The 14668-nt window shown below is 37.5% G+C and overlaps 1 protein-coding gene across 1 annotated transcript; it reads right to left on the bottom strand.

Annotated features, from left to right (window-relative positions):
- Positions 1–425: 425 nt before the first annotated feature.
- Positions 426–12793, bottom strand: LOC145772084 (uncharacterized). Its single transcript, XM_082583905.1, has 6 exons — positions 12576–12793; positions 9468–9720; positions 7004–7326; positions 2434–2565; positions 1345–1589; positions 426–588 (listed from the first exon to the last, which is right to left on the bottom strand). Exons 1-6 carry the CDS (start codon positions 12778–12780, stop codon positions 505–507), a joined length of 1242 nt encoding a protein of 413 aa, XP_082440031.1. The 5' UTR covers positions 12781–12793; the 3' UTR covers positions 426–504.
- Between the last annotated feature and the right edge of the window lie 1875 nt (positions 12794–14668).

Below are 14668 nucleotides of genomic sequence, written 5' to 3'. Positions count from 1 at the left end.
CCGAGATTGACAGAGTGAAGTTTCCGCTTGTTGTTGAAATGTTGTCTGTAAATTACTTTATTCACCAGTAGCAGCTGAATAGAAAGTTGTTCTTTAAACGCGTTGTAGCTCCGCTTTGATTATGAAGTTTCTTCGTACATTAAGCCATGTACGGTACTAACCCAACTGGGCAAACGAGCGGACACCTATTCGCTCATACACCCACACATTCTGATTCTGAATGGAATAGCGCATAGCAATCTGGTCGCTAAGGAATAGCGATTTGGGGCTCTACAATCTACATCAAAGCATGTAGGAATCGATGAGCTATAAAGCTTCAAAAACAAAGCTATAAAAACGGTTGCTACTTTAAAAGTTGTAAAACCATCTATAGCCTAATTTGCGCAGTTTCGCATCAATCTGTTCGGCTAACAACAAACAATATCTCTCAGCCATGCGTTTGTACAATGTAATTTCAGCAAGCAAATATTAAACCTGAACAAATACAACAGGTCAATTTGTTAATTAACAAACTCCTTGAGTGATACGTATGTTGTCCAAGCCTATGTCGCCGAGCCAGTCCTCTCCTCTTTGAGCGACAATACGAATCTGAAAAAAGTACGAAGCTCTATTGAATCTGTAACCGATGTTGACGTTTTTCATTAATTTATTTTTCGCAATTTTGTTGAAAAGTGTTGCTTGTTGAAAAATTGCAAAATCTTCAAGCGTGCAGTAGGCTACAGAAGCAAGAAAAGTAGAGGTTGCAGCAACAAACATTTACTCTCAAATTGGCCCATGAAGCAAATGTAGTGGAATGTAGATAAAGAGATAAAGTAATGTAAACAATAGTAGTAATAATGTAAACAATAGTAGAACAATAGTAATGTAAACAATAGTAGAACAATAGTAATGTAAACAATAGTAGAACAATAGTAATGTAAACAATAGTAGAATTGGAAACAAATAACGTAAAATTTAGATATTTCACACACCGCTCCTGACGACAAACTTTCCCGAAATTTAGTCATGCCACAACCACTGACTGCATGAAAAGACCCCGGAGAAAATCGTGCGTAGTCTACGGTAGCCTACTGCTCACCTCTACCCAGGGTGTAATAAATTGGGTGGGCGAAGTTCCTGATGAACAGGCAGACGAGAAAAAAGAACTGGTTACCTTACTTTTGTTTGTGCCAAAGGCTTAGTAGGCCAATTGCTAATTTAAAACCTTATCTTATCATCCCCCAGTGCTTGATTCAAGTTTGGGAACCATTTTTAGCCTACTTATCATTTACAAGAATGGTTTAATTAAAATAAAGCCGTAATTTCAGCATAAAAAAAATACTAGGAAAATGTTTTTCTACTCACTCTGACAAAACTAGGCGTGTCGACTTGGAACTCCCGTGACACCCATTGTTCAGAGGTAGGCTGATTTATTACTGCAACAACATCGTTTCCGATTTCTAATGTAATCGAATGAGAGGTTCCGCGAACCAGTTGGGAATGTCCAAGACGTAAACAAAAGCACCCTCTCAAATTAGCGGCAGTTTGTAGAATTGCTTGATCGCCTCGTTGCGAGGGAGAGCTAGCCTCAGTGAAAACGTAATAATCGCCTAGAAAAAAAGCAATTTGAGGTTAAAATAGAATGTAACTGATAAAGACAAACAAATTCACACGAGTGCGTCAAGTAACCTACCATTGCACAGCCTTACCTGTGCACTAATTTTATAAACAACTTGTTGCTTATTGTAAACAACCTATGTCAATAAAAATTGAATGAGGCTGTTCACCAGGCATTTAATTAAATACCATGAGGCGTTCTACTGGTGCAAATTAAGCTAAACTATCACAAGATGTATAAAGTGACAATCTGCTTTTATTCCGACGTTTCGTTAATCAGACACTACTGACTTCTTTAGGGGGCTAGACCAGGTAGTGACTACCTGTCTAGAATGGTAAAACACAGGACCATGTTGTTGAAATCAACTAAACATTCAAAATGAAAATTCAACTTCTACACAAAAAACTATATCTTAAGAGTGGCCGGCGTTTTTTTTTCAATTTGCCGGGCCCCTAAAATCATCTAGGGTCCAAAAGTAGCCTAGCCCCTGGACCTCTGCCAACGCTACTGAGTACTGATTCTATGTGTTTGTCAAGTGTAGCCTCTTGTTAATAATTTTAATTTGCGCTGACAAACTTTTGGTAGTAGCCCAACTTGTTACAGTTTCTAATCTTGTTTGGGTTACGAGACTAGTTCTTTGCTTACAAAGTCTAGCTGCTTATGCAATAAATGACCTATAAATGACCTAAAGCCGGCAACCGAGCAAAAGAAATGAAAGTTTATTTTTAGAAGACAAAATTCTAACTTGAAAAAATTACAAAATTATAGCCTACTCTTTTTTATATCATTCAGTATATGTCTTTCTGGTAGGCGTACAATTATTCACGATTGTTAACCTTCGTATGCTGAACTTGGGCCAGTAAGTATCGATGGAGTTGGTCCGCTTCTTCTAACCCAACGATAGTTTCGTCCAATAGCCTCCCATCCTTGCAAGACATTACTTCCATCTTCAAAATTGTTGTCATAAACTGCACAAAAAAGACAACAATACAGTAAATAAATAGGCTACACATAGCCTACGAGTACACATTGCATGACTGCAACTACAACAAGATTAAAGTTTAGATACACTAACGGCGAATCTCATTGGCATCCGGATATTAAACATCTGATTAGTTGATTGAGAATCAGTTTGTGCAAAGTTGATCTGTAGATCAGTAATAGGCGATTCTAATCGGCGGATTAAGGTTGGTTCATAAGGGGAAAACAAATTGAGCTTCTTAATCTGTCGATTTGCTTAATAAATTATCCACTGTTGTTGCATCCAACCCAAACTGAGCGGTATTGTTATGTTCTTACGTCAGTTCAAGAGTAGAAGACAACCAACTCTTTTTCACAAAGAGCCGGGTGACACAAAAAGGTGTAAGCGCATAGACCAGATAGTCGTTTTGTTCAAGATAATCCGATAAATTCAAATGATAAGCTTAACCTACACTTTTGTTTACAATTGAAACGAAATTAAACGAATTAAATATTTAAGCTTGCATCCTAATCTGCAAGTTAGATATAGCTTGCTAGCAGGCTTTGATTTATAGTAACTTAGGCTAAAGCATGATTTTTAAGAAGGTCTATAAAGAATACAGGACCAGGACAGGACAGGACATACCAGGACATACCATACCAGGACAGGAAACCTGCCAAATGGATACGATAACAAACACAAATCAAAGATATCATTCAAACAATAAAAAGTTTAAAGTGGAATTGGGCAGGACATATCATGCGAATAACTGACAACAGATGGAAAAGAAGAGCTACTGACTGGATACCGCTTGACAATAAACGCAAAAGAGGGAAACAGAAAACAAGATGGCGAGACGAACTCTACCAATTAGACAAACACTGGACACAAACGTGCAAAGACAGACAAAATTATAAAGATATGGGGAAGGCCTTCATCCTGCAGTGGAACAACAATGGCTGACAATGATGGCTGACAATGATGGCCCCGATAGCTCAATTGGTTAGCGCGTCACTTCTGGAACGAAGAAGCTTCAAGATCAAGCGGCGGTGGTTGGACTCTCGGGGTGTGCGCTTGAGCAACGCACGTTAAGGACTGCTCTCCATTCAGCGGCATTTAATGGATGGAATAGTTTCCCGGCAACAAGACTTCAGCAATCGGAAACTTCACTCTGTCAATCTCGGTGACCGGGCCTGCGTCAGTGATTCAAAGCCTCTACAAGTATGAGAAACTGCCAGGATTAAGCTCTGCAAGAAGCTTTCCCAGTCCGAGGATAAAGATTCAATCAATCAATCAATCAACAATGGCTGACAATGATATAAAGAATAAAGATACTCAATCTATTGTATTTATTACAGTAGGATATGGCTATAAAGATATTTTTAAAACTGACACTGAAATAGGTTTAAATTCCTCCTTGCGTTACCTATACCAGGGAATAGCTGGATAGGCCTACACAAGTGTAACATGTATTTCCGTTTCGCACAATCTTAGCGCGTGTCGCTCACCATTATCCCATTTTTTATTTTGGTTTGCCTGCATGAGTGTCAGATCCTATCTTTTTAGAAGCAGGGCATGGACACTTAACTGCATATAGTCTACTAATTTGTATACTTCATTCTCAGCTATTAGTGACGATTACTCATGTAGCCTATGATCATTTTCTACAGTTGCTGAATAGTCTCCAGACTCACCAACGTACAGTAGCAACTGCCGTAACATAGATTCTCAATTCCTCCTGTGCTTGAGGTGAAACTGCATCCCTCGTGGACAAGAGGTAAAACTGTACCCAACTCATTATGTTAAAACCGCAGTGGTTTGGTTTGCGATCCTATACAAATTAAGCTGGCCTGCAATCGACAACGAATACTAAACGAGTGTTACTCCTGCAACCACAATAACTGTATTACAGAAACGGTCCCCCAAATTCTCCAGCGGTTTCCCAAAAGTTGGACTTGCAACTACAGTAGCCTAATAAATAATTCGTTTAAGCAAATATGGTTATTTTTTGGTATTTAAATGAAACACTTGCGGTCTCTTAAAACTACTTAGCGGTCACCTTAAAAAAAAATCTGTCTATCGCTGTCAATTCTTGCTACAAATCGGCTGCTGAGAAACATATTGTTGATTGGATGGTCTGAATGGCTAGCGTGGAAGCTATACCGTTATGGTTAGCGAATCGCAACTGCTCGCTGTACTAGTGAGTGCTCAGCCTTGTGCTGATAGCCGTGAAGAACGCCCCTTTCTTCACAATAGGTTTGCCACTATTGATAAATTTGCTACACTTTAACACGTTCGCTGCGATCCCGAATTTTCGTAGTTTTCTTGTGGTCCGATTACCTTTAACTTTCTGCTTTCCCGCCAAATTTCGTCGACATGTTTTCTTCGCTTCAAGAAGTATTTTAATATAATTTTATTAATCAAATGATGTTTTTTGCATAAGGCAATTAAATTATTGAACAGGGGTTCCTCGAGCTTTTGGATTGTTTCATTGGGTTCCGTTCCACCAAAAAGGTTGAAAACCACTGCCCTAGAGTCTAGGGCCTAGACAAAAACCATAAATTAACCACTTGCAGCGAGACTCAGAGTTTCTCAATAAGCAAAAACCTACACCAAAGACAACTCAACATCAAAAAGCCTATACAACCACCAGATTTACTTTTGTTAAGCCTTAAGAGGTAGCCTAGCTACTGCGCAGTTAGCTTTGTTGTAAAAGACGTAAGATCGGGCAACACTACAGTTCAGCTTTATCTTAATTCAAACACAAAAATGAGTTGAATGTTTTCAGTTTCCATAAAACCGAAAATGTTCCATGACCAGGGCCGGATTTAGCCTAAGTGCTGCCCTAGGCAGATGAGAAAAGTGCCGCCCCCCAAAAAAATTTTCAATGGTAATTTTCGATACAACACAGGCACTTGTTCTCATTTGTCCTCAAATCCACCATTTTTATAAAACTTCATGAAACTAAAGTTCTTTCGTAAACTAGTCTTACTTTTTGGCTTGTTTACATACTTTAAGCGTCAAGCCAAGTACACAAAATAGCCTGCAACTTTCCATCAACCTAACATTGACTAAAAACATTTTTTGTAGGCTCCTTTAAATTTACTAACAGTGAAACAAACCGAACAAAGATTAATAAAAATTGCACAGACAAAGCTTAGTCCTCCATACCAAGCGAGACAAATAACTAAAAGAAGTGCTAAGCAGCACATATTTTGTTTGTTTGTTTGTTATATCTTTATCCTGCATTGCGGGAAAGCGGACTTGAGCGCTATGCATCAGTGTACGCCTTCCGACGTACACCTGACCCACGCTGCAGCCGACGGCAATGTCTGTTTCCGGTTGTCTACTCTACTTATGATTTAAATTTGGTACTACCCATTACTCGAAATCGATCACTGGGTAGAGGCAATTATCGTAAAGTTTCTTGCCCCGGGAAACAGCAACAAGTGCGGGTGGCTGGAGTCGAACATGCAAGCCCTCGACTGCGAGCCCAACACGCTAACCACTCGGCCACCACTGCTATATTGTTGAAAACCATTCAAGCGTGAAGTACTCTAGGGACGATGACTTGCCGCACTGTTTATAAATGTGTGTGATGTGATAACATATTTATTAATTGCTATATATCTGAATATATCTGTTGTGAATTATTATATTCACGTACAGTATTATCAATGTAATATATTCGTTTATTTTGCCACCCCAATAATTTTTCCGCCCTAGGCAACTGCCTACTCTGTCTACTGGTAAATCTGGCCCTGTCCATGACGCGTTGTAGGCCTATAGCCTACTACAGTAACAGCAACCTTAGTCTTAACAAATCCGTTATATATGTATATTTTTTTTTATGCATGAGCAGACAAACTTAACAAATGATAACGTAGCCTACAAGAATCTCAGAAAGTAGAAAAGTGCGAAAATATGCACATCTTTTCGGTGATTCCCATAGATTTAAGTAGACTACAGTACAAGACAGTGGGCTATTACAAACTGTAGGCTTTTTTTTGGTTTTTTTACACTATGTAGGCTATTCCTAAATGCATTGCGTTTATCGAAAACCGATACATTTTTACATTTCCTTGATTTTCCATCTTGAAGAAAGTTTTGACTTTTCAAAGAAAACCGAGAGCTCTTCAAAGCTCAGTTTAGGTATCGATAACTTCAAAATAGTCTGTAGTAACAATTGGGAATGAATTAAAAGACCATAACAGTTGAACGTACCCCTAGATACCTCATCTCCATCAGGAGGACTAGGACAGTTAACCAGAAAAAGACTAATAAAGTTTAACCACCTTTTTATAGTTTGAGACGTTTTATCAGCAATGTAGCCTACAGTAAGCCTCAATGAGGCCCTACTCGTCCTGCATACGCAACTTCCCTATATACCCCCCAAGATCGCACATAGCCAATTTACTCATTGAAAAATAGAACAAAGCTTTTACCTCTTGGAATGCTGTCAAGATCAGAGAAAGCGCATCGCGCTGCAGATAGTGGACGGAAAGGGAGCGCTGTCGGAGGGAGAGGATTAGTTGTGGACCGAGGAGGCGGAGGAGTATTACCAGGCGGAAGGATCGGCGGTAGTGGGGTTAATACGCGCTCGCCTGTGATGAATGATGGGACTGGAGAAGGTGCTGGTGCATTTGTTGCTGGGCTTGTGGTGGTTTGAGGTGCAGGTGAGGGAGCGTCCGTCGGAGTTGGATTTGAACAAGTTAGAGTTGCAGTGATACCATCCCGGTAGGCAAAGAACGCTTGTATGACTGTGGCTCTGTCAATATATTGAGTAGTAAATATAATATAATTTAAATTAAGTTTGGTCACAGCAACGTGGTCTGTAAAATAGCATTTTAGGCGTTTAACCGTATCTGTTACTGCTTCCTTTTGGCGGCAAGAGTTACTGGCCGAGACCATCAGGTCTACGTCTCTCTTATTGCTAATTACTCCGTCGGCTTATATCAAATAACAACGGGAAAAAGTATGCGGTTGGTCAAAAGCCTTATCTATCACTTCAATTAATTTATTTCACAAAATATATTCGTGATTGTGTATTTTAGGTAGAAAAGGTGATAAAGACTGGGTTTTTGACCTATTTTTGCCGTTTCTTGGTCAAATTTCTCTCTTCAGTTCACATTTTATTTTGAAAGTCTTCTCGCGTTGAACACAGAATTTCATCCAGTTTGTTTTCCGTTTCTGTGCAAACAGTATTCCATGCACTTTTTGCACTACAAAGCAATTTGCGCAAATAACAAATTACCTTCCTAATTATTGTCTGCCAACAAAGAATGACTCATATCGCGTCAGATCGCGACTCCCTGCCCAGACAGCAAAATCGACATTGAATCAATGTAAAAATGACGGATTTTGCTGCCTGGGTACAAAATGGAATTTTAACGCCGCCGACAAACACAAAATGAAACCGCACGCTAATAGTAAACTGTCAATCAAGCTATTGAATATCAGCAATTTTTTTGCACTTCATAACTGGCTGTGACAAAAGGTTTATTGTGAACTTCACAATTATCCGATACCAACATAATCGGGATTAAAAGTTGGGGCAAGAAAAAAAAGTAAAAGTCAAAAAATCTCAGGTTTCTAGCGTCACTGCTTCTATGTGAAATTGCTGAATTAGCAGAGGGCGAAACCATAGGGTCTACGCCAGTAACAGGTACGGTTAAGCCTATTCAGCATTTAAGCCTATTTAGGCGTTTAAGCCTATGCGCCAAAAATCGGAATGGTTTAGATCAGATTTTTAAAACATAAAACTTTACAATAAACTCCGAATCTCGTTGCTCAAAAGCTAGTATAATAATGCTTTAGAATCTGAAAGTGAGGTAAAGAAAATTACAGTAGATTGCATACCTCTACCAGCATAAGATGTTAATAGTCTAATAATACTCATCATATATATATTTATATTACAATTTAGTTATTACTCTGTAAAACCTCGACAGCCTGTTTCACCCATCAGAACAAAACCTCTGCTTGGCTTTTTGCTTGGCATTGAGCACTTTTTGTAGTATTTATCGTGTTTATTTTTTATACTTATATTAATAAATTGTTTTCAAAATAAGATTACGGTACATAATGTTCTTTTGTAGGCCTACAATAGATCAGGTTTTTTTGTAGCTTGAATCAATCTACAATAGAACTGAAGCTATCTTGATATTGGCGAACAGTAGGTTGAAGTTGCAAGCTTAAAACAACAAATTTTTTTTAAAAAGAAAAGCAAAATACAAAGTACTTACAACATCAGGACTTGACCTGACTTTACCTACCATCTCTTTCATTCATCTAGTATCATATACGACACAGTTTTCAAAGTTCACCTTTCTCTTTTGATGATGCCATTTTCGCACCCATATAGTCATAATATAACATATGTGATACAAATGGTTTCTGCGCAAAGAGAACTTTGCACAATACAAACTGTTCTAAATTTTTTCATCAGTGCACCCCATTTTGTTAAACTTTCAATAAAAGTTAAAAAAAAAATGAAGAAAAAAATTGGTCACTGTAGGCTAGAAGTAGGCTACAATACTGTAACATCTGAGGTTCTTAATCTTGTAATTCCTTCGAGAACAAACATAGGTGAGAAGTTATACGAAAGTTTACTGCGCAATTCTGTTATAAATGTGTTCTTTTATAGACTCTTCTATAGACGGAGCGCATTTTAGTACAAAGATGACATACATTCTAAGCAATATCTGAGATCTCTTGGTTGTAAAAGAATGTCTTAGAAGAGTCTTAGACTGAAGAAAAAAAGAATAAAAAAGAATTACTCTTTAGATCATTCAGCAAAACAATGATTAAGTTAATCTAACGTAAATGAGTGCTTGATGCGTGCTTAGTAAACCAATGCTTCACTTTTGTCTGAGCAGCAACCGAAAAAAAATCCAACCACCTTCTCACCTTACAACATACACAGCCCCGTCAGTGCACGAGTCTGGAGCGATCCACGTGAAAACTCCAGGAGTCTTATCGGCTCTTGAGCTTTGTGACAAAGCGCCACTAGGAGAAAAATTCGGCACAACCGTATTGCATTCGACAATCCGAAAACCATCTGTTACCACCCATTCTCCAACAGCAGAGGAATCATCTATAACTGCTCCATCACGGACTTGAAGGAAAATACCACGGTATGTATTTGTTCCAGAAAGAGACACTGCAAAAGAAAACTAAAAGTAAAGTAGGCTACTGTACAGAAAGGGATTTTAACCAACTATTTATTTCCACATTATTTCTTTGACAAACCGCTCTTTATTTAGCTCGCTATACAGTACAGCTAAAGTTACTGCTTGCTCCTCACTCCTCAGCCTGCTGACTAATCACAAACGATTTTACGTGATCGATCTCAAGTAAAAATAAGTTATTTTTCTCGGTTTAACTTTTTTACCTCAATTCGGTGGAAACAAACTCAACAAAGTTTTATGTTAACAAATCCGGAAAAACGGTAACAAACTAGAATCACGATGAAAAGGTTTAAATTTTAAGTGGATTTTAAATTTTAAGTTTTTGTAATCGTGAGAAGAGCGACAGTTTTGGTGGCTCATTTGGGGATGATGAAACATCATTTTAATTTGTTTTTAATTTTGAATCTTTATCCTTGAACTGGACAAAGCCTAATAGGTTATTCCTGGTAGCTTGGCATACTTGTAGAGGATTTTGACGCAGGGCCTGTTACTGAGATTGGCAGAGATAATTTTTCCGATTGTTGAAATGTTGTTGTCGGGGAATTATTCCTTCCAGGATGTGCCGCTGAATGGAAAGCAGTCCTGAAATGCGTTGGCACACACCCCGGAAGTCGAACCAGCGCTGCGTGATCTTGAGTCGAGTGCGGAACCACTGAGCTCACAGAGTTACGAGCTAACTATTTTAATTCATCAAAGAGTGATACACTTTTCTTTAAGTAAGGTCGTTGCTACGCGATATTGTGCAAATAGATTCAAATTTGGTGCTAATTTTTAAATGAAACAAAAAGTTTTAGTTGACCTATTACTTATTATTTGACCAGCAGAAAAACTGAGATAAGCGGCATGATTTATGTGGCTTGCTTATCATTGATAAATTGAGGTAATCATCATCTTTGGACTGAGAAAGCTTTGTTGCAGTCTTAATCCTGGCGGTTTCACATAACTGTAGAGGTTTCGAACTAATGACACTGAGTTTTACAGAGTAAAGTTTCGGATTGATATTGTATTCAGATTATTTCATTCACTCGGTGCCGATGAATGAAGAACAGTGTTCCGGACAATATCTGTACAAATCAAACGTCACATAAAACCGTTCAGGTCTACTGAATCTTGGCGTCTGACGTAATGGACTATTGCTAGAAATAAGCAAAGATTGCATCACCTTTGTAACACCTGTTGAAACATTACATCATCGTTAAATCTTGAATTATGAGATATGGTGTAAGCCAAAGCCAACAGGTGCTGGAATAGCTTCATAATGCTTATCATCATTACGTCACACAAGATGTTTACGTGTGTTTGGAAGATTGCAATCTATTCTTGTCATTTTTAAAATTGTTGCTTGAAAAGTTGGTCGCATATTTAATTGTTTTGCTTAGTGCTTACCAGCTGAACGAAAGTTCCGTCTTTATATCAGTAATTTGTATCGTAGTGACAAGTTTTAGTGGTGTATCGCGTTGCACCCCAATTTCGACAGCCAGTGGGCTATTTTTTACAGAAATACAATTCTTGAATAGACGTTTTCAGAAGAGTGTTTCTTTCGGTCATTGCATGCAGACGAACGGATCCGGGAACTTTATGTCACAATTTTCCCACAAAGAGATTATGGTTTGCCGCTGTGACCAAACAGTCCTTGAAATTCATTGTTCAAGCGCACACCGCTGGGGTCGAACCAGCGCCGCTTGATCTTGACGTCTTTTTATTGATGAAGTCGGACGCTTAACAAACGGATGTATCGAGGCGGACACTATTATTAAAGGCATACTAAATGAAATTTTCAAACGGGAATTAAGCATTAAAATGCGTAAACTGAACATTCAAGAATACATTTCAAAATAAATTATCGAAAAAAAATGTTTTCAATATTACTGGCCAGGCCCAAAGTCTAATGTTTTATTTATTTTCAATTTTTTCAAAATGATTATAAAGTGGAAACACTGCTCGAGAATACGTCACTATCGACAGCAATAACAAAAGCCACGTTACCACATCTGATGTTTTAGCATCAGATCTGATGTTTTGAGCAACTGTCTGATGTTTTGATGTTGAAATCTGATGTTTTGATGTATTGTACAATGTACATACATACATAGCCTACAGTTAAATCGCCTGCAGTAACAACTATTTCAAACAGCTGATTGCTAGTCTATAGTGATGTAGACTGCACAGTCGCACGCTTCGCTGCTCACGCCCATTTCCGTTTTGAAAGCAAAGCTCTGACAAAAGCACTCGCGGAATGCTGGTCAGACCGCAATGGGGCAAAATTTTATTGAAAATCGTTTTATGATAGCATGTTAAACACAACGAACGTGTACAATCGCGAAGTCAGGTTTTTCCTTTAGTACCCCTTTAAAAAAGTCATCGTCGTCGTCGGCTCCAGCTCGTGTCCGATTAAAAAAGTAAATATATTGCATCATATTTTGCAGTATTTTTACCTTCATAATGCATCCCAACGGTGTTAAATTTAGGGATGTCCTGCAATAAGATTAACCTACTATAGGTTACAGCAGTGGCGTAGCGTGACTTATTTGATTGGGGTGGAGGCACTCCAGCAGCGCAAATATTTAACTTAACATGAAAATTTAGCCACAGGCAATTTTTAGTCTATAACATTCTAACTTTTAGCTGCAAATAAAAACAAAAGAAACTATAATTTAATTGCACTTTCAATAAGCTAAAAATATAGCTTAATCTTCATACATTGTTCATTTTTTATGACGAAGTTATCCCACGTAGCCTATTTCAAATGATCCTCAACAGCAATAAGTATTTCGTGTTTTACGCAAGAGTTTTTAAAGATTTAAAAGTGTAATAATTGTATGCTCACCTGCTACACTTTCTCCAGGAGCAAAGGTGCCTTGTCCTACATTCAGCGAATACAAATCTGAATTTATCTCACTTGCCCCCGCATTTATGTGACCTTGTGGACGCATGCTTTGACATACAGTAAGAGGAGGGCCATTGGGAAGGCACTCCACCATTGAAAGCAGAATGCAGCTCACAGCAACCATCAAGCTCAAAGCGGTTTTCATATTGGTTATTTATTGTGCTGTTATTCAACAATAAAAATACTCAGATAAAATTTTCAAAGTGTGAAGGTAAACACATTGAAAAAGCACTTGCGTAGACTAAATGTAGGTCTATAGCCTACTAGACTACGGTACTGGTCTTTTTGCTGTTGAGCACAATAGTTTTAAGCTTTATTGGCACAGCACTGCAAATCGTTCACAAATTTTGTTGTTGCTTTTCATCTCACAAAAGAATGTTCCAACTATATTTTTGTTTTCCATAAAGTTATTTCAGTATTAAGATAATATGCTACCCCTAATTTACAAAATAGTTGTCAAAATTGACACGCAAAACTACGAACTTGAATTCTACAGCACTGGCTCAGATCTTACCAATCACGCAATTTCAAAATAAAAATCAATGGTGACAAAGAATTTTTGCGTCTTACTATTTCAAAACCTTGAAATTTAGAGCAGTTTTTCCACGTTGACGGAGTGTGAACTAGGTCTAAGATTTAATAAGCAACTAGTTAGGCCTATATCTTATAAATTGAATGACAAGACTTGATTACTTTCTAAAAGAAGCGTTAGGTTTACTAAGAAGTGTTTTATTGGGTAATACTTTATCAGAAATAAATCATCTTATATTTTTTCTATCGGAACTTTTTTTGTAATGATTTTTCAAGTAACAAGGTATGATAGTGATAGAACCAAAAAGAAGCTGATGGCTTGAAAATTCTTGAAAATTCAATTTTTTTCAATAAAACGGAACAAAATTATTTCTAAGAAAAATAAAACGATACGGAATCAAGGTCAAGAGATTTTGTGTCAAAGCAAAATGTATTTCCGTTGTCATTTCGTTTCGGAAATTATTTCAAAATATCCTTTTCGTTTTGAACACTTTCAAAGCGCAGAGTTCGCAATTCTTTGTAAAACAAGAGGAAAGGTTTTCCATTTCAACTTTTCAAAGTGGTTTTCGCAATCAAAGATTCTCTTGACCTATGCTTTCGTTTTGAATCACCACGAAATGCAAGTGGTTTTATTTTGAAATTTTTTTACTAACAAATCTAATTGGAAACGAATTCAAAGAAATTAATTTTAGGTTAAAGTGAAATCTAGTAGGCTAATTGAAAATATATATGCGTCTATTCTAATAGTCTTAAACAACTCGAACTGTTTAGGCTATTTCCTTCCTGGAAACATGTGATTCTCCTAAACATTGAACCATTGCCAAATAGAATAAAGGAAACAAATTCAACCAGAAACAAGCTTGAAAAAAATGTGACAAAGAATTGTCAAAGGAGATTAAAAATTGTGTGATAAAATAGCTGGTGCAATTGGTAGGCTAACATTTTCGTCTGGGAGCTACGTACTGCTGATGTTTTGTGTTTGACTTTCGTTTTTGTTCAGTAAATTTTATTGTTTTTTTTTGCAAGCTATTGTGTTTTCTTCAGATATTATTCCGCAGAGACAAAAATTTCATGAAAATTCGTCTACTCTTGACCAATGCTTTATTAGACACCTTCTAATTCCTATAAAACTTCTTTTTAATAGGTGCGTTTATTCCTGTTTATTGTAACGACTCCCTCAGGCAGACCAACTACCTTGATCCCAACTTGGTCTGATTTAGCGAAGCTGCCTTTGAAGTTTTATATCGCTTCGAGACAAAACCTTCAAACATCATTTTTTTGAAGACCAAGCTATTTTATTTCATCAGTAGTTTGAAACAAAAAAGAAACACCCGAGAATCTCAGATTAAGGAAAGTAAACTGTTGTAAAATATGTAAACAAACATTGCGGCTTCCATTCCAGAGTTTACTCGTCCATATATATTATAAAGGCTTAAACATAATTGATTGATCGATTGATTGATTGAATCTTTATCCTCGGACTAGGAAAGCTTCTTGCAGAG

Source organism: Aplidium turbinatum, chromosome 6 (assembly GCF_918807975.1).
Source record: "Aplidium turbinatum chromosome 6, kaAplTurb1.1, whole genome shotgun sequence".
NCBI lineage: Eukaryota > Metazoa > Chordata > Ascidiacea > Aplousobranchia > Polyclinidae > Aplidium > Aplidium turbinatum.
This window is presented reverse-complemented; position numbering and strand designations above follow the sequence as displayed.

What these genes read in the sequence shown, in the direction of transcription:
- LOC145772084 (XM_082583905.1), bottom strand. Translation starts at nt 12,780, where the DNA reads ATGAAAACCGCTTTGAGCTTGATGGTTGCTGTGAGCTGCATTCTGCTT. An exon ending in CCCAAGTTCAGCATACGAAG is followed by an intron (nt 1,590 to 2,433) that starts GTTAACAATCGT and finishes CTTTTTTTCTAG; the next exon opens with GCGATTATTACGTTTTCACT. An exon ending in ACACGCCTAGTTTTGTCAGA is followed by an intron (nt 589 to 1,344) that starts GTGAGTAGAAAA and finishes TACTTTTTTCAG; the next exon opens with ATTCGTATTGTCGCTCAAAG.